Genomic DNA, 18,951 nt, shown 5'->3' on the forward strand with positions numbered 1-18,951 from the left:
CCTGCTTAAAAACCCCTCCTCTCTCTTTTCTTTTCTCTGTTCCACTGGTACATAACATAGCCCTATAATTTCCCGATTTTGATACTCCAAACTCAAGCTCTTCGAAAATGGCGCGCGCTTTTCCTTGTCGCTCTAATCCTACGCAGGTCATTTTCTTTTCCTCTCTCCTTTTTTACTCCATTTCAAATTCTTCAATTTATATGCTACATTTTGATCTACAGTCGTTCTTTGCGATTGGCACATAATCTTTTCATCTTTGAAGCAAATAAATGCTATTTCGATTTAGGTTTTGTAATGAATTTTGCAGTTCATCAAATTCTGAATTATTTCGAAACAATTGGTTGAATGGGATATTGTTATTAGGTTTTTAGTCTTAAGGGTTTTGGTTCTTTTCTTGATAAATATTATAATTGGATGAGTTGTAATATTATAATTTTCCTAAATTAGGGCTTGAATCTCTATTGATATCATCAGCTCCCTAATATATTTGAGAATGGATATGTGAACAATGCTATCGTTTACATTTGTTTTTTCGTTAGTATATTATTGAATTTCATTGTAAATTACTCAAAGGGTTGTGTACACCCGAGTAAAAGGTGCACCGAAGACTCATTTTGATGATTAGATGAACAAAATCCTGGTTTTAGTCACTGCGATGATTTGGTTCTTTACAGGGTGAATTCCGTGAACTGATAATGCTCATCATAGAATTGGTTCTTTATGCTTATTATGTACACCCGAGGTCATTGGCTTATATATATACAACCAACAAAATGAGTAAAAATATTATCTGCTCGTTAAATGATCCCGAGTGTACGGTACAACTGGGTGTATATAGAAGTAACAAATTCTAGAATGTTGGAAGCATGGCCAGAAGAACATAGGAGAACAGTGAAATATTATTTAGTCAATTATGTTTTGCATGGGATTCTCATATATCAAGGTATATTGACTTCAATTATGATAATACTATGTCACGATATTCTTGATTCTTCACGTTGTGCAGGATCCCAGAGTAGGAGTCATCCAAGCATGGTACATGGATGACAGTGATGAGGATCAGAGGCTTCCACATCACAAAGAACCTAAACAATTTGTTTCTTTAAAGCATCTTGATGGTAAGTGACATGAATCGCTTTACAAAATGTGCAATATTTATTGATATTGCAAGTTAAATATTGTTAATTCTCTTGTAAATTGTAGACCTTGGGGTTCTCAGTTGGAGATTGGATGCTGACAATTATGAAACTGATTAGGAATTGAAGAAAATTCGTGAAGCTCGTGGATATTCCTACATGGTTTTCTTTTTTAATTCCTGCTTATATATTCTTATAAGATTATCATGGTTTAAGTGTTGTTTATATTACCTTCGTTTATGCTGTTCTTTATGCCTTAAGGACTTCTGTGAGGTTTGCCCTGAAAAGCTTCCAAATTATGATGAGAAGATCAAGCACTTTTTCGAGGAACATCTGCACACTGATGAAGAAATCCGTTACTGTGTAGCTGGAAGTGGTAGGTTAAGTAGCTCTATGTTGAGCTTGTATCTTCAGCTCTCTGTTGCATTTTTTTTTTTTCCTTTTCATGTAGAGCTGTAAAACTGATAATATTGTGCATATTATACTTTGTTGAAGGGTATTTTGATGTAAGGGATCGTGATGATAAATGGATACGCATATGGGTGAAGAAAGGTGCAATGATTGTATTGCCTGCAGGAATTTACCACCGGTTTACTCTAGATTCAGACAATTATATCAAGGTATGGTTACTGGTACTTTTAGTCATTGTGATTTCAAAATTTCAAAAATCATGTATTGTGTGTCATACTGTCATGACAAATTGTTTTTGAGAATTGACAATATAAAAATATTTTTTTTAAAAAAATTATAAACCAAACTCATTAATATTATAAGCAGACTTATGGTGGCCTGGTTCAATAACACAAATCTGTTAACAGAGCTCCAAACTTTTCTTGAATTAGCGTGTTTCAGCTTCTACTTGGTCTATATGTTTCTTATGTAATTGTGTAATCTCTTTTCATCCACGATCCTTGCAATTGTGTATATTACATCTTCTTTTTTAATGTTACTGTTATCCTAAGTTAGCTCAACTTTGTGTAGGCTATGCGACTGTTTGTTGGTGATCCAGTTTGGACACCTCATAACCGTCCCAACGATGACCTTGCTGCACGGTATGCCCTGGCATTTTTAGTTATTCAATTGATAAATTCTTAACCATTGTTTGTGTGACAAATAATTTGATTCTCGATTCCTGTTTTCAGAAAGGGGTATCTGGCAAATTTTGTGAACAAGCTTCCTTCTTTTGATCAAGATGTTGATATATAGCATGAGCTGCTTGCTTAATAAAGTGTTGAAACAAAAGTAGATGTTGAAAAAGTTTTGTTGCAAGTCTGTGATTTACTGTGAATATCAAGTTATTGACCATGCAGCACAAACAACTTTCTGTACAGAGGAATAAGTATGTTGAGCATGTGTATTTCTGGACTACATTTGTTACATAGGCCATATTGGGGATTTGAGCAAGGGATCTTGCAGAACTCTGGTTTATTTCTGGACTACATTTGTTTTATAGGCCGTATTGTATGGTGTTGGATTTTTCGCCCGACCTTGCTTGTAGTGTTGTTCTGGTGTTCTTTAACTGCTTTGTTTGTCTCGTTGGCTCTCTTGGGCACATAAAAATGAAACATCAATTTGCTAGAGCTCCAAATTTTTCTTTGGGGCACAATGATGAAGATAAATGGTTTTCAGTCTAAAAATCTTATCAAACCAAATTTACTTGTTCTGTTTGTATTAATAGCTTCAATCTTATCAATCCACTGAACTGATTGGAGCTGAACTGAACTGGTTGGAGCTGAATCGAATTGAAATTAAGCTGAAGAGAACAGGCTCTTAGACTATGCTGTTGTAAAAACCTTTACCAAAACTACTAATGTCTTGACTAAAAAACTTAACTTTTGCTCTATCATTGTTCACCAGGCTTTACTTTAGGATAGGGATTCAACTTTGGATCGGGGAGGAGAAGATATAAATCATATAATTGTGTTAAATTGAATTTTTAGGAAGATCTCATAAAATTGAGAAAAAGAATGTAATAAAATTGTTGATTAATCTTTAATATGGAGTACACATCTTTATAAGGGGTGAGGCTGTGAGGGTAATGTTAGTGTTTTTTGTTACTAATTTGCCCCTTGGTAAGTTTTGTAAAATGATCTCATTTAGGAATTGGACGGCTATTTGTTCTCGGTGTGATTCGTTAACTTGTATGTGAACCGGTAATGGTTTATCGCCTAATATTTAACCTGCACAATCAACGTAGATCATCTACCCTTGGGGTTTTGTCAGATGAAAACCGCTTTGATAATAAAGCCAATACCGATTCAATATGGTTAAGAAATAGTGTGTTATGTTTATAATTGTGTACCTTAGAACTTAGAAGTGAGATGTTAGGGTATTTATCTAACTCCTCTAAGAAGGAGCCACGTGTTGCCCCTCATGTATGTCTTATCAAGTGGGTGGTAAGTGTCCAAGCGGTCGAAAGCAGGTCTCCACGTGGATGGTGTTATGGGCCGATTTGAGTATTTATCCGGGTCAAAGTGCAACAATCCTACCATTTACTAGTATAATTTCATAGGACTAATATCGATTGTCGGGTTTAGATTATTTTTACCAAATTTTTTTAAAAAGAAAAACAAAAAAATCATGAAATGAAATTAAACATCAACACAATAACACACACCTGAGACGGACGGTCCTGATTTAAGTGAAGCTTTATTGATCTTTTAATCGGCCCCTTTCTCTCTCTCTCTCAACTGGTTCGTAAAATCAAACCCTAGATTTCCAGCTTTCATACTCAATACTCAACTCGTTGCTCTTCGATAATGGCGCTCGCTTCTCGCATCCTCTCCAAATCTAAGCAGGTCTATTTTTTTATCTCTCTATTCATAATCCGATTTCAAAATCTTCGACTTATATGCTACATTTTGATCTGCAATTTTAATTTTGTTCCTTACGATTTGTTCATGATCTTTTGATCGTTGACTCATAAAAATGTTGGTTCGATTTAGGCTATGTAATGAATTTAAACTTTACATGTCCTAAATTTGTATTGATATTCCGAGAAATGGGGTGTAATTGAATAAATTCAGGTTTTTTTTTTAATTTTTTTTTATGAAACAATTGTTAGATTGAGTTGTTAATTTTATTGGTCTTAGGGTTTTTGTTTTCACTTGGTACAGAAATTGGATTAGTGGCAATGTGATGCCGGATTTTGATTTTTCGTAATTCAGCTTATTTAGAGAAATGTATATGATTTTGATTTGTTGGAGCTGTTCTTAATTGAATATATGAATGTGCTAATGTATTGGTAATATGTTTTGGGAAGGAACATGGAAACAATGCTATAGAAACATTTGTTAGCCGTAAAGTGTTGGTTCTTATTGCAGCGATGATTTCGTATTGCTAATAATTTTTGGGGGGTTTGGGAGTTGTAGATACATTTCCTTGCTTGGACTGGGATTTATACGTTTGTTTGACTGCATTTTGGGGCTATGATTTACTTAACGAGTATTAGCTTTAACAGGGCTCTTGTGCTTGATTCTTGTAGTTTGTTTGTAGTATTGCAGGCTTTCTGATATGAATCCATAATTCCCTAGTTTTGCTGTTCATTTAACTTATGATATGTTGATTTGATTTCTACAGCTGTATACTATTCAGACTATTTTACCAAAGGACAATGTGATTCCTGCTCGTTACTATGCCAAAGAAGCTGCTCCCGCTCCCAAGGCTCTAAAGGGAGATGGTGAGTCATATTTTGTACTAGAAAAAAAAAAAATCATCTTATATAGTGATGATCCTTTTATCAAGTTTTGTTTCTTTTAGAAAATTAAATGAAGCAATTTGTTTTTCTTAATGATTAACTTGTCTTCTTTTTTCTTGATAATGATGCTCGACTGAAAAGAGATGCTTAAGGGCATTTTTTTGGACGTTAAAAAGAAGTTTGAGACTGCTCTTGGTGTACTTCGTCAAGAAAAGATCACCATAGCCCCAGAGGATCCTGCTGCTGTACAACAATACGCTAATGTCATGAAGACTGTAAGAGAAAAGTATGTCTCTATCATTTTATTTATTTATTTATTTTGTAAAATAATAATTCTGCCCTATTTTTTTAGTTCATTTGTTTTCCCTTTAGCATTGCTTCCTTGGATTCCTCTCTATGATAGACCAATGTTTTTGACAATGGTAATGCGAACTTGCATCTTAGATATGAGTTATAGGCTGAGATTTGATTAGTAGGTTGCTTCATGCTCAACACATTTTGCTTTATAAGGTCTTTACTAATCATTGCATCACATACTTCACACCACATCAATTTCCTATATTCTAAATGACTAGAAATTGAACTTTATGACATAATAAAAAGGTATGCAGGATTAGTATTAACAGTATCATGTGTTTGTAGTTAGGACAGTATAAGAGTGAGTTGCATGGGAGGCTGCGTGCCTGCTTGTAACTTACTTTAGCTTACAACTGATATATTTTCACTTCTGATTACTGGTTGTGGGAATGTAAACTGTACAAGAGATTGTGGGAGCATTGTTTGTCACTTAAGAGAGCCTGGATGCTTAATCTGTGTCTAGTTGCTTGATATTGGGAATTCTTGATAATTTTGCTGTGTTTTCAGTTCTCATCATTCTTTTTTTTTTTGAACCATTTGACTAAACAGGGCAGATCTCTTCTCAGAGTCACAGAGGATTCAATACACAATCCAAACCCGAACTCAGAATATTCAGGATGCTCGTACTTATCTTTTGACTCTGAAGGAGATACGACTCAAGTATGTGTACAATACTCTGAATGCTTTCCTTGCTGTAATGTCCCCCTTATCTGTATATTCTTTGTAGTTACCAGTGATGTTTTATCTCTTGAGACTAATTCTATTTGGCATAATACTGTGCAGGAGGGGTCTTTCTGATGAACTTGGTGCTGAGGCCATGATGTTTGATGCTTTAGATAAAGTTGAAAAACAACTAAAGAAACCTCTTATGAGAAATGACAACCAAGGAATGAGTCTTCTAATGGCTGAGTTTGATAAGATCAACAAGAAGTAAGTTACGCTTTAAACTATTTTGAAAATTTCAACTGCTCTTTGTTCACCAACCTGAGGTTCCTGAAAATAAACAAATAAGGAAGATTGATGGATTTGAACAAGTCTCCTCTTGTTGTCTTCATTATCATCTGTGATTCTTCAAATTTTAGGCAAGCTTTGATCCTTGGTGTAATGCTGTGGTATCTATCCTTCTAAAGTCATGCATACTGATGTACACACTAATCAACTTGATAATAGAATTGGACAAGAAGGGCATTGAAACTAAGAAGAGTATATTTGTCAAAAAAAAAAAAATTTATGGACTTTCCATCTATTTTGATATTTCAAATTGAGTGTTCAAATTTATTAAATTGCAAAGAATTTGCTTACTTGAAAATTTTCCCCTTTCTCTTTGTTGGGTGTAGTAGAAAACAAATACAGAGTATTCATGTAGGAGATGAATAGGTCCTATTTGATTTTATGTCTTCTTAAAAAAAAGATGTTTGAGTATATGCATCTTTGGGCAATTACTGATGATCTATCTCATATAATTATGGATCTGTCTGTTAAAACAGGCTTGGAATAAACCCAAATGATTTACCCAAATATGAGGAACAGCTGGAACTTAAAATTGCAAAGGCACAGCTTGAAGAGTTAAAGAAGGAGACCACTGAGGCAATGGAAACTCAAGCAAAGAAGTACGTTGCTATTTTTTTTCATTAATGACTTGCATTTTATCATTGGTGGTTTATTCATATCATTGCGTGCCTTTTTCTTTTTGATTAGTAAATCTAATTTAGATAAAATTTTAATATTTTTTCAAGAACCCTCTACTTGTTACCGTGTAAGTGTTTCTTTCCCAAGTATCATTAGCAGCAAACCCACAGTAACCTAAAGGCAGCAAGCTCAAAATACCATGATTTTCAGCTAGTCTTTTTTATTCTAGTTCTCTTTTGGTATTTCTTATGGGTAAAGGATTAGACTTGAACTGGTTTACTTTCTCTTTAATCATCTACATCTGTTGCTTTGCTGGGAAATCTCATCAAAAGTGCTAGTTTTCTTACTCTACTGTGTATGACAGATGATGCCAGTCGAAACTATCAATTTGGCCTTGAGTGGTCGTATATCACTGTTCTCTGATTATTACAAAATTAATTACTGTACATAAACTAGTTTGTGATCCAAATTTCTCAATATATTCCTGTCTGAGAAACTTACTTGCTTGGTTATTGATTTCCCACTTCTGATATAATAGTACTTTGGTTTCCACCTAAATTGCTCATCTTTTTACGAACTTATTGCGGAATAATTATAACGTGGATGTAATTTAGGGATATTATGCCATACTGTTTATATGGTGCTGAATTTTCTAAGCAAATAAGATTGAGGCAGAATTATGTTATACTTGTTGAGGTATTGAATATTGTAGGAAGAGCCTTCATATTTGAGCCTTCAGATTTGCAATATTGCAGTTGATTGTATGTTGCTAGAGTTACCTGATTACCTCCCTGTCAATGACTTCCAATTGCTTAGGAGCTAGTAATCCTAGTAAAGCAAATATGATTTCTATTGACTAGGATTCTGAACGAATTAGCTCGGTGAGAGGAAGAAAAAAAACGTATGCTGATGGTTTTTGCTTTTAATATGCTGCTTCCTATATACAAGAAACTTTTGGCTCATTAATGAAAATGCTATTTATCATTTATCAAACAAGATATTGGCAAGCATTTTTAGTCATTGATAAATTGCATGGTTATAGCAATTTTTAGTCATTGCTAAATGTTGTTTGCCAAACAAGATATTGGCAAGCATTAGCTCTATGAGACTATTGAGTGCTTATGCATCTCTCCATTTGCCTTTTTTATTTATTTGGAACTTACTTTTCCTTGTCAACTTCTTTCCTTATTCAGGGAGGAATTCCAGGACGAGCAAATGGTTGATCCCAAGTCATTGGACATCCGAAACTTCATCTGAGATTCTAGCTTGGAAATTTGACTATTTGCTGTGTAAAAACACTTGTTGGAGAGGAGAGTTGAAGGCTGTAGTTGTTCAGCTCATTGGCAGAAATACCCACCTTTTCTCCCATTTTGTTTTGAAATAAATTGGATTTTGTTCTGCCAGGAAATGCGCAGAATATATATCAATTGAATGGTTTTTGATGTGTTATAATCTAGAAATACTGGTTTTTGAGCACATGATATTGCTAAAAAAAGTTATGATGACTACAATTTACATACATTTTGAATATGTACAGCTTATTTGAGGTGACAATCAATCAATCAAAGTCTTAATCTCATAAGTGGAGTCTGCTATATGAACTAAAAGTGATTATTCCGTATAAATACTGACAAAAATCTTCCTCCTCTATCCCTTGTGATCAATTACCTCGTACTCATGTAAATGCAAATACTTCATAACCTTCCTCTCTCCAACAAAGTCATTTTCGGTCTCTCTCTCTCTTTTAACCCTTTTATGGTCCCACTCTTTGTACCGATGCACCTTAGGTCTTTGTATTACATGCCCTAACCAACTACATAAGAAAATTCATAAAATTCATATTATTTCTAGATTGGATAAGTTCATGAAAACGAATCAATTTACAACTGAAATAAGCACTACTAATAAGTTGATAAATTAATTTGTTTGTATATTAATTTACACTAATCATCCACTGTGTATATATTTCCATTTTAAGTTTCAAAAAGCTTATCTACCGTTGCTTTGTTGCAATAGTAGTATGCAAGTGTAGTGTCATAGGCAAAGATTAGTTCTGAGTACATATTTGGTATGTTCAGTTTGTTCACGAACAAACCAGACGATATTGGTCTTTCTATAAATCATTAAATTTAAATGGTATATTTGTATACCATTACAAACATATATACGGAGTAATATTATTGGAAGCTTAATGGTACCATCAGGTATCACATTAGTACCATTGGAATTTGTCTTTTCATTAAACTTTGTTTGTACTCCTAATACTAGAAACATATCATGATATACACCATCAAAAGGTATTATAATACATATTAAATCATCTAATTGTACTATTTATTCACTTAAATGGTATCTTCATGTCTAAAAGTAGCACGTTTTGTGAACTTTGCTGAACAGAAGTGATAAGCAGTATTGACTCTATTGAGTCATGATCTAGATCCAAAAGATACATATGAAAGTAAAGAATAATTTCATGCTGAGACTTGAGGACAAGTTAACATAATTCACCGTCTGAAAGACTCAACACGCTAACATAATGCCCATGTATCCACAATCCAACAAATCAAAGCTACACCATACATTGCGTATGTTATGTACATATAGTTTCAAGCCTACGCTGCAAATGATTTTCCACAACTACAAGTCTTTGATGCATTTGGATTTTGGAAAGAGAAGCCTCCACCGATAAGTGCATCACTATAGTCAAGCTGCATTCCGTACAGGAATAATAGGCTTTTTGGATCACAAACTGCAAACACATAAGAAGTATTAAAGATAAGAAAAATTTGCAAATTGCAGCCATTTAAAGTTCGTATTTTGCAAATTACAGCCATTTAAATTTTTTTTTTTTTGCAAATTGCAGCCCAAAAGTTCGTATAAATTGTAAATTGCAGCCCGATTCAATTTTTCCATCGGTTTACATGTTGAAAATTTATCGGTTAAGGTTTTAGGGGTCATTTTAGCCCTTAAGGGCCCAAATTGAGCTCGGAATTAGCAAAAAATAACGTAAATGTCTCATATTTACAGTTTCCCACAAATCGATGCATTTTTGTTATGCAAAACGAGATACTTGCATTATTTTTTTGCTCATTCCGAGCTCAATTCGGACCCCTAAGAACTAAAATAGCCCCTAAAACCTTAATCGAAGATTTTTCAACTTGTAAACCGATGAAAAAGTTAAATCGGGCTGCAATTTACAATTTATATGAACTTTTGGGCTGCAATTTGCAAAAAAAATTTTAAATGGCTGCAATTTGCAAAATACGAACTTTGAATGGCTGCAATTTGCAAATTTTCCTAAAGATAATCATCAAATATGCATGTATTGTTTCAGAGAATAACCAGGGAAGAAGGGGGTCTACTAGGTCTAAGGTTACAAGCAACATCTAGAAAAGCTCCACGAAAGATAATGCACAAGCGAAAAATAAAAAGGATACGAAGGGGTGAATTGTAAGTTTGTAACTAGATATATTAGGCATATTTTCCCCGTTCTCATGTGTGCTAGATTTAAAAAAAAAAAAAAAAAAGGGGGGGGGGGGGGATATGAAAGGGGTGTTGACACTACTATTTAAAGTATTTAATGCTCACCGATAGTGAAACCATTGACCTCAATCACAGAATCATCTGCTTTTGTGTTCTCACTGCTCTCAAAATCCATTGTGTAAGACATGCCAGAGCATCCACCTTGTTTAACACCAACTCTTAAGCACAAGTTCTCATTCCGATCAGACCTCATTCTTTTCAAATGCTTCACTGCATTGTCAGTTAGAGATATTGCTGGAGCCAAGCCCTCGACTGGTGCTGCTGAAACTTAACAGAGCATAAAAATAGTGAGTTGGAAATATGGATAGTGATAGCCTGTCAATATACAAAGTCAAAATTCAGCAAAAGATATACAAGACTTATGATTTATCTCCATTTTAAGGAATTTTCTCTTGTATAGCCTTTTCAAAATGTAGCATAATTTTAGCTTCCTCAATAAATTGAGGTAAAAACAAGGTTATATATATACAGCCCTTTGATTAGCAGAATCGCAGGCATTGCCTAATGCCTTTATCTTTTTGTCACTATTATCAGCTATATCACAAAGACTAAGATGCTCTTATTCTATTCAAATAATACCTTATACTAAATGAAGAGTCCCAAAACTATGAATTTTGTGAGCGAGCTCCACTCTTTCCGCACTGGTATTTTCCTAGGATCCAAGATAATTTTGATCTACAGGCTACCACTTATCACACTATTACTTCAGTGTATATTCCTCTCTTACTCATCTCTTATGGAATGAGCCCCAAAAAGTAGGACCGGACAACAGATCTCCTTCCTGACTACTTCTGGGAGCACCAGCAAACTAAAACATTATTTAGTTCTATGTTTAATTTATCTAGCATATCCATATCTATAATTTTATGCAAACATTTTCTGAAGTTGTGACATGGATTCATAATATCCCATATCCAATGGCACTGCATATTAGAGTGTAACATCAAGCAGAGGTTGAAAGATGAGATTTTTTCCAAGATTTATCGTGATAAAATAATCATCCCAGGGCAAAGCATTCCATTCCTATACATAATGAGCAACTCTTGCAACTTAGGCTTCCATGTCAATGGCCCCCCCTTGAAACTTGCAGCAGTTATAATATTACCTAAGTTGAATTTTGAGAATCCTAGCTATGAATCAATATATACCCATCTAATCACAATCTCCTGGATTGACATATACAGAATTTAGATGTGCTGCAAAGACAAAAAGCTACATATCATGTGCCTAGTTGGTATTTCCCGTAAGTTAAAAAACACCAGACAAATTGCAGATACACAAGAAGCACTTGCTACTTATTTTTCCCAGACACCTGCATGGATCTTACCTATCCAACTATAAATAATTAGCTAATTCAAATCTTTTATTAAAAACATAGAGGACTTTCTTCTCTTTCATCTCTTTCTAGATGATTTTTGTAAGCTGTAACAGATTCTCCAGTTCCTAAAAGTAATATGCGCAATATGATTCATCGAGATAATGAGTTAAAACTTAAAAGACATCCCAAATCCAGGCACACTGATGTCCAAACTTAAATATTGGAGCTATATGCATTTAAAATTCAAGCTGTTGCAACTTCAAAGAGCCTCATTTTTTTTTTTTTTTTTTTTTGAAACACTTCAAAGAGCCTCATCGTAAACAACAAATAGGAGATGATAATGAAAGGACTCTACCTATGGAAAGGTCTATTTTTGGAAAGAGGCACTAGTGACCTAGCCTGAAATAATATAAGATGGATATAATATGGATGATCTTCCAATCTCAAGGGTAATCAGATACAACCAAGGAACTAATAGAAAAGAAGAAATTGAGGAAGAAGATGAGGAAGTGGGTGCTAAGTGTAGGGTAATAGCTAATGGTTCCCCACAATGAGACCATGGATTTCCTCAAACCTAATATGGAGGATGTCATTCAATTCTACAACATAGCCTACTGTCAGCTCAATATCTAACGTCATAAATGGAATTTTGATATAGCTTCGATTTTCACTTTCACCAAATCACAAGTGGTTTACAATGTCTCACTTCTTTACTACTCAGCTGAAGCATGAGCTTTAGTTTTTTCCCCTTATAGTTTCTTAGGGTTGATGTAGGTTGACTTTAGAGTAAATAAAACTACAGAACTACACAAAACATTTTCTTCCCTCTTGTTAAAAAATAGAAGTCTGTTGCCAAAAATTTATGTTGCCATTCAATTTGGAATATTTTTCTATCTTTAATCGTGTTCGCAAGCCAGAATTCAATGATTTCAACCAACATATTCCTGGAGAAAACCAGACCACAGACTATAATATTCATGAACCCTTATTAGGTTTATACAGCTATAATCAGATTTCTAGAGATACCTCTAACATACAAGGATTTCGATTCGAAACCTCAAAATCCCTAATCAATAAAACTAGGATTCAAAGCATGCACTACCATACTCAAAACTATTAATTTAATAAAAACAAAAGAACTGCTAGCTCAAATTAGCTGATGAATCAGTAGATAGCATCAAATCATACAGTATACAACACTAAATTTCAAAAGCATAGATATTCACAAAACCCAATTAGAACATACTGAGATCCAATCAAAATCACACCATACAGTAGCAAACAATATCAAATTAGTCAAAAAAATACCATCTATAAAACACCCCACAAAAATTTCAAGCTAACCAACAAAATTAATACAGCCATAAACACAGAACAGATGAAAAATCAAACAAAATATCCCAGATAAATTGATTGAACCAACAAAAAGCAAAGATTAAGTGAGAAAGAATACCAGAAGCAGAAGATGATCGAATAGAGAGACGACCAAAGCGTTTAAGATTAGATGGGAAGGAAACTGAAAAGGGGATTTGATTAAAGCTCAATGAAGTGGAAGAATTACTGGGTAATCGACAAACTGTTGAAGAATATCGAAGTGTAACAGAGGAAGACGCCATTTTTACGAGTTTTTTGAGGTCTAAATTTTCTGGAAAATGTTGTAATCGACGCAATTACAGAATTTAGGGGAGATTTTTCTGCGCTTTTGGAGTTTAAGCCGTGTAGGAGAGAAGTGGTAGGCAAATCACGGCCGTTAAATTTTGGAACGAAAATCAGAAAATAAAAAAATAAAAAAATTGTGGTTGTTAAACATTTTTTTTGAGGGTTTTTTTTTTTTTTTTTTTTTTTTTTTTTTTTTTTTTTTTTTCTTCTTCTTCTTCGTACATGAAAAAATTGTGAAGTTCTAAGATTCTTCATAAAAAAAAAAAAATTAAAATCATGGAGTACTTCATATATGCTTGTCTTTTTGCAGATTGGTAGCTTATTGGATTTGCACCAATATGTTAGGCTTTGTTTGGTTCGATATAGGAAGTAAAAATTTACATTAAATCTCAATTCTTATAAAATTATAATTTCTAGGAATTTTCAAAACTTGTTTGATTCGATGTAGGAATTTTCATTTTCAATGGAAAGTTCAACTTATTGAGTAAGTTAATTCCTCTCTTTTGTGGGAAATAGAACTTCCTAGGAAGTCCCGATTCTTACATTATTGTCAACCAAACAAGGCCTTAACATATTAATTAGAAATTCGGATTGGATATTAGATAAAGTCTGGTTATTTGGATTGGATCAGTTAGAAATTCGGATTGGATTGAATTTGAAAATTAAAAAACTGAATTTTATTTCAGATCGGATTGGATTTGACCAAAATCCAAACCGAAAACTAAATAGACTCCCCTAGATAAAGCCATAATTAAGTACTACATATAAATACGAAAACTGTTAATTTTTTTTTTTTACATTATCTATTTTCTTTATGTATTAAATTTGACAAATATGTTGACCCTACCTAATAAGGGTTATGTTCATTAAAGACCATGTCCATTAAGGACCCTACAAGCTAGGCTTTGACCTTATTATTATTGAGCTACGTACCCTGTCTAATAACTAGGTCTACATGTAACATGAATAATATTGCTCTTTATTTCTTTAGATTTTTCTACTAGCTTGTATCATGCAATCCACTAAAATAATCTAGAGAATTTTTCACCATTTTTGATTATTATGGCTACAAGAATGATGAAGAAAGTTTTGGAATCTTCTAACCATTTTGTTTAAGCTCCATCTTCAAGTATAAATATAGTTTATGAGCCATCAATCAACAAATACACATGCAAGTAACTATACTTATACATAAGCTTTCCTACCTTTTCCACCCTCCTCATGGGCACGGGCCCGGCACGGCACGGCACGGCGGCCCACCTGTGGGCCGTGGGCCGTGCCGTAAACACTTTTTTGGAAATCGGCACGGGCACGACACGTAGCACGGCGGGCGGCACGGAGGCCGGCACGTGGGCCGGCACGGCACGAGGCACGGCCGGGCACGGCACGAGCCCGCTAGGAACGGCCCGACACGTATTATTAATTATCATTATTGTACGATTTTTAATTATCATTAATTATTTTGTATTATTAAATTATCGTACATTAGTACCGACTACCGTCATATAATAAAATAAGTTATTCTTCAATTTTTTGTGTTTTCGGATTATCGCACTCGTATTTTTTTTTATTATATGCATTGTTGTTTTTTGCTAAATTAATAAAATTGTTTTTATTTGTTTATATAAACTTAAACATAATTATTAATTAGATAAATAATTTATATAACCTAAATTAAAATAAAGTTGTTCAAAAAATGTAAACAAATTATATTAACATTAACATAAACATAAATTAATCACATATATTAAGTTGTACTAAAAAATATATATATCGTTTAATTCGTTTTTTTTTCATTTATTAAAAAAAAAAAAAGGTGGCACGATTTGGCCCGCGGCCCGGCACGGCACGGCCCGCAAGGCACGTGGGCTGTGCCGTGCCGTGGGCTGGGGTGTGCCAATTTGCTGTGCCGGGGGCTGGGGTGTGCCAATTTCAGGCACGGCACGGCCCCCACCGCGGCACGGCCCGTTGCCCATGTTTACTCCTTATATAGTATATACTACTATACACCTTCTCTACCACAAAATCCACTATTCTTATTTGTACTACTACTTAGTGTGTGTTCGTTCCTTTTACTACTTGACTTAGCTTGCCTTTACTTATTCACTTTCTTAGGGAAAAAATTTGTTACAAAATATGTTTGGCCAACAACTTTATAACCAATGATCAAATTAATATATGCTCTAAATTACTTAGAGATATTATTTAGGGATTTTTTCTTTTAAGGCTATTCACTTCCCCATGATATTAGACATTATTATCGAATGTACAATTACAAAAAATAATATAGTCGGATCAGTTGTAACTTTTCATTATCTGTCAAGATAACAAATAATAGCAATAACATCAAATTACAGATTTTTTTTCTTTTCATTTTCCATTTATTAATGGCGCAAGCAAAATGTATACCTTTAAAATTTTAAATTAAAAGAATCAAATAACTTCCGATAATAGTTAGAATGTAGAACAAGCATCGTGAAGAAATTAGATTAGCAAGGACAACTTCTTCTTGGTTCGACTATTTCTGATAACGAACCAGATTCTGTTATACTTTCAAAGTATCTGCATGGAAAAAACAACAAAATATAAGGTTACAATTACAAAAATAACAAGTTAAATATGTAACAATTTAATTTTATGCGAGTATAAGGAAAAAACAGACAGTTCTACTTACAATTCTTGTGAACGATCATGGGATAAGGCAGCAATGGCAATATTGAAGAAAGCATCATCTACATTTATATCTTCTTTTGCTGAAGTCTCGTAATAAGGAATGCCGCTTGATTTTGGCCCTGATTTTATTGACCCACACCACTCCTTTGCTTTTTTCTCTTGCACCTAATTTGTATAAAAACAATATACAATATTAACAATTTCAAACCCTGAAAGATTCCAGATCTGTATTTGAATCATGTACTTATAATATAATCTAGTTGTCCTAATTTATAAAAAAAATATTCAAATTTAATATTATTCAAATTTAATTTATTTGTAATGAGGCAAAAAATGGGGGCGGAAAAGAGGAAGTAAAACTATACAACGCCACAATTAATCTAATAAACAATATTTTTGAAATGGAGGGTAATCTAACCTTGCGATTGGCTCCACCATCTTGATCAATCTTGTTTCCAATGACCACGAAAGGAAATTTAGTTGGGTCAGGGATATCTGTCTGATAATTATAAAAAAAAAAAAAAAAAAAAAGTCAAAAATGATAATTATCAAAACCCCTACAAACAATGAGTTGCTTAGAAAAGTGGGTCTTTTAAACTTTTTATTTATGGTTTGTTGCCGTAGGTTCTAGGTGTCTCTTGCTAGTTCTTGTCCCCCTAGTTTGCACTAATTTCTTGAACGTTCAATATTATGCATGCCAAACAATTCAAATGGTTGTGGATAGACAAATTAAGAATCCTAACATGCTCACACTAGAGTATTGACTTTTATACTATTCACATGTTTCACTTTGATTAGATTTGACAATTTATACACAAGTTTTACATATTGATAATAAAAGATATTATTGATTCAAAACATGCATTGACAAGCGTGAAAAGAAAAGTGTTGCAACTATATAAAAAAACAGAGGAAATACTTATTTGAGACAATTTAAATCCATAAATATTCTGATTCCCCTCCATTTCTATTGAAGATTGTCTTTTGTTGCATAGTAAGGTCAAACTATATAACTAATAGATTTTGAATTTTCCAAAACAAGTTGATAAACATTGTAAGAATTGCACGAGGAAATTAAAGCCAAGTTTATCTTAGAGATAAACAAATATCGTGAATTAAATATAGCATCTCGTAAATAAATCAACAATTTTATTCGGACAATTATCAGCGTGGCATATTGGTAACAAAATTAACAAAAGTGGAGCCCATATTATGAAAATTGTTGACTTATAACAAAATTGTTATTTAATTAACAAATTTTGTTTATCTCCGAGAAAACTTTTATTTTCTCATATTGCAATGCAAGATGGACTTGCAAGACTAATTAATAGTTACTTGCTTATCTTTTATGGATTGATGGAGAAAAGTGAATGCAACAATTACTATCGGGTTTCATATATATATTACCTGTTTGATGAATTCATCACGCCATGTTTGGAGGGCTTCAAACGATCTTTGATCATTCACATCGTATACTAAAACACAACAATCTGATCCTCTGAAAAATGCAGGTCCTAAACTGTGAAACCTTTCCTGCCCTGCTGTATCCCAAATCTGTCCGAATACAATTTATATTATTAGCCAAAGTTTTGCATAATTTTTTTTAAGTTACTAATAGAAAAAGAGAGTTAACCTGAAGGCTAACGAGTTTGCCATCAATTTGCAACTCCCTCGTCACAAAATCTGCCCCGATTGTTGCTTTGTATTGTTGATTGAATTTCTTTTGCACGTATCTATATTACACAATTCAACACAAACAAAAACGTTGCATAAATGAATATGGAAAAGTGTACACATAATACTAGCATGTACCCGTACACATAGTACTACGTATAACATAATAATTGTGTCCTCGAGGTACAGGGGTAGTAGAGTTAATAGCAATTAGGCTCGCGATGGAACTAGAGGGATAATATAAGGACCATTAAAACGCTAGAAATAGGCTAGTCAAACACAAAACTAGCTCATATATTTTGCAAGTCTACGAGTTCAGCAAAAAATAAACATTCACTTCGTCTCTAAAAGTTGTTTGTTTTAACAATCACCAATAAAACAGAAAAACCTTTAAAGACGAGGGAGTACATAAATAATTGTATGAATATTACCTTGTAATTAGAGAAGTCTTTCCTACTCTGAAAAACAAACACATAAAAATAAACCAATTTAATAAGGAACAACATCATATTAATCTCATCATCTCAAACAAAATTATTTAAAAAAAAAAAAAATAAAAAAAAACTTACGCAATATCTCCAAGGACAATAACCTTGAGCAAAGTTCTCTGCATATGCGGCGACATTGTTATCTTGGACTATAATTTTTTTTTACTTCAATGACTAATAATGTGACCACTGTTTTGTTTTTGCAAGACTACTATTTGTATGAAAAGATGAATTTATAAGAATATGATAAAATAAATAAATAATAAATAGGGTAGGTTTGGGTAAATATTATCTTTTTGGTTGGTTTAAAAATCAGGGGAAAAGGATGATTGTTTTTGTACAGTTTAAATTTGAGGAAGATAGCAATTGACAAAAGCAGCAGCAGAAAACTTTCATGTGATCACAGAAAGATGATGCAGTTAGCTAGCTGTGCATATTATCAATTATTAAAGACACAACTTTAAAATAAAAATATAATAAAAAGGGGTGGAAAAAATAATGATGTGATACTATTAAAAGTTTATAAAATTTGAAAAATTGAATGTGTCAAGATAAATAAATAAAATTTGAAGGTGGGTTTTTTGTTTGAATATTGTTGGTTTAATGGGTCGTGGTAGCCTCAACTGTAGTTTGTTGAGGAGCACACTTTAGATAGAAAGACCTTTTAAACAAGAGCTTTTTATTTCAGTTTTGTTAGGATTTGTTGTGATAACTGTTGTATGGTAGGATGTCTCTCTAAAGGTGGGATTGGTGGGATTGAAGCTATGTCGGCCAGCC

General features: G+C 33.3%; 4 protein-coding genes across 5 annotated transcripts; 2 read left to right on the plus strand and 2 right to left on the minus strand.

Moving 5' to 3' along the window:
- The first annotated feature begins 24 nt into the window (after nucleotides 1-24).
- LOC145560018 (acireductone dioxygenase 3-like) lies at nucleotides 25-2,782 on the plus strand. The gene is made up of 7 exons (XM_081621277.1): nucleotides 25-146; nucleotides 1,007-1,118; nucleotides 1,204-1,298; nucleotides 1,398-1,512; nucleotides 1,632-1,756; nucleotides 2,118-2,188; nucleotides 2,279-2,782. The coding sequence occupies exons 3-7, from the start codon at nucleotides 1,296-1,298 to the stop codon at nucleotides 2,340-2,342; spliced, it is 378 nt and encodes a 125-aa protein (XP_081477403.1). The 5' UTR covers nucleotides 25-146; nucleotides 1,007-1,118; nucleotides 1,204-1,295; the 3' UTR covers nucleotides 2,343-2,782.
- A 992-nt stretch (nucleotides 2,783-3,774) lies between these two features.
- Nucleotides 3,775-8,295, plus strand: LOC145560028 (putative ATP synthase 24 kDa subunit, mitochondrial). The gene is made up of 7 exons (XM_081621285.1): nucleotides 3,775-3,934; nucleotides 4,716-4,815; nucleotides 4,975-5,119; nucleotides 5,740-5,850; nucleotides 5,974-6,120; nucleotides 6,678-6,800; nucleotides 8,013-8,295. Exons 1-7 carry the CDS (start codon nucleotides 3,896-3,898, stop codon nucleotides 8,074-8,076), a joined length of 729 nt encoding a protein of 242 aa, XP_081477411.1. The 5' UTR covers nucleotides 3,775-3,895; the 3' UTR covers nucleotides 8,077-8,295.
- A 920-nt stretch (nucleotides 8,296-9,215) lies between these two features.
- LOC145560038 (iron-sulfur assembly protein IscA, chloroplastic-like) lies at nucleotides 9,216-13,490 on the minus strand. 2 transcript variants are annotated; one of them, XM_081621304.1, is made up of 3 exons: nucleotides 13,134-13,490; nucleotides 10,408-10,623; nucleotides 9,216-9,568 (listed from the first exon to the last, which is right to left on the minus strand). In XM_081621304.1, the coding sequence occupies exons 1-3, from the start codon at nucleotides 13,294-13,296 to the stop codon at nucleotides 9,432-9,434; spliced, it is 516 nt and encodes a 171-aa protein (XP_081477430.1). In that variant the 5' UTR covers nucleotides 13,297-13,490; the 3' UTR covers nucleotides 9,216-9,431. The 2 variants fall into 2 exon arrangements, with proteins under 2 accessions (XP_081477430.1, XP_081477423.1); XM_081621297.1 differs by having other exon boundaries at nucleotides 10,408-10,629; nucleotides 13,134-13,474.
- A 2,121-nt stretch (nucleotides 13,491-15,611) lies between these two features.
- On the minus strand, nucleotides 15,612-18,529 carry LOC145624381 (ras-related protein Rab7-like). Its single transcript, XM_081677408.1, has 7 exons — nucleotides 18,256-18,529; nucleotides 18,118-18,144; nucleotides 17,646-17,745; nucleotides 17,420-17,566; nucleotides 16,431-16,511; nucleotides 16,014-16,177; nucleotides 15,612-15,901 (listed from the first exon to the last, which is right to left on the minus strand). Exons 1-7 carry the CDS (start codon nucleotides 18,309-18,311, stop codon nucleotides 15,829-15,831), a joined length of 648 nt encoding a protein of 215 aa, XP_081533534.1. The 5' UTR covers nucleotides 18,312-18,529; the 3' UTR covers nucleotides 15,612-15,828.
- Nucleotides 18,530-18,951: the final 422 nt, after the last annotated feature.

This window comes from Chenopodium album, chromosome 1 (assembly GCF_948465745.1).
Source record: "Chenopodium album chromosome 1, dcCheAlbu1.1, whole genome shotgun sequence".
Taxonomy (NCBI): Eukaryota; Viridiplantae; Streptophyta; class Magnoliopsida; order Caryophyllales; family Amaranthaceae; genus Chenopodium; species Chenopodium album.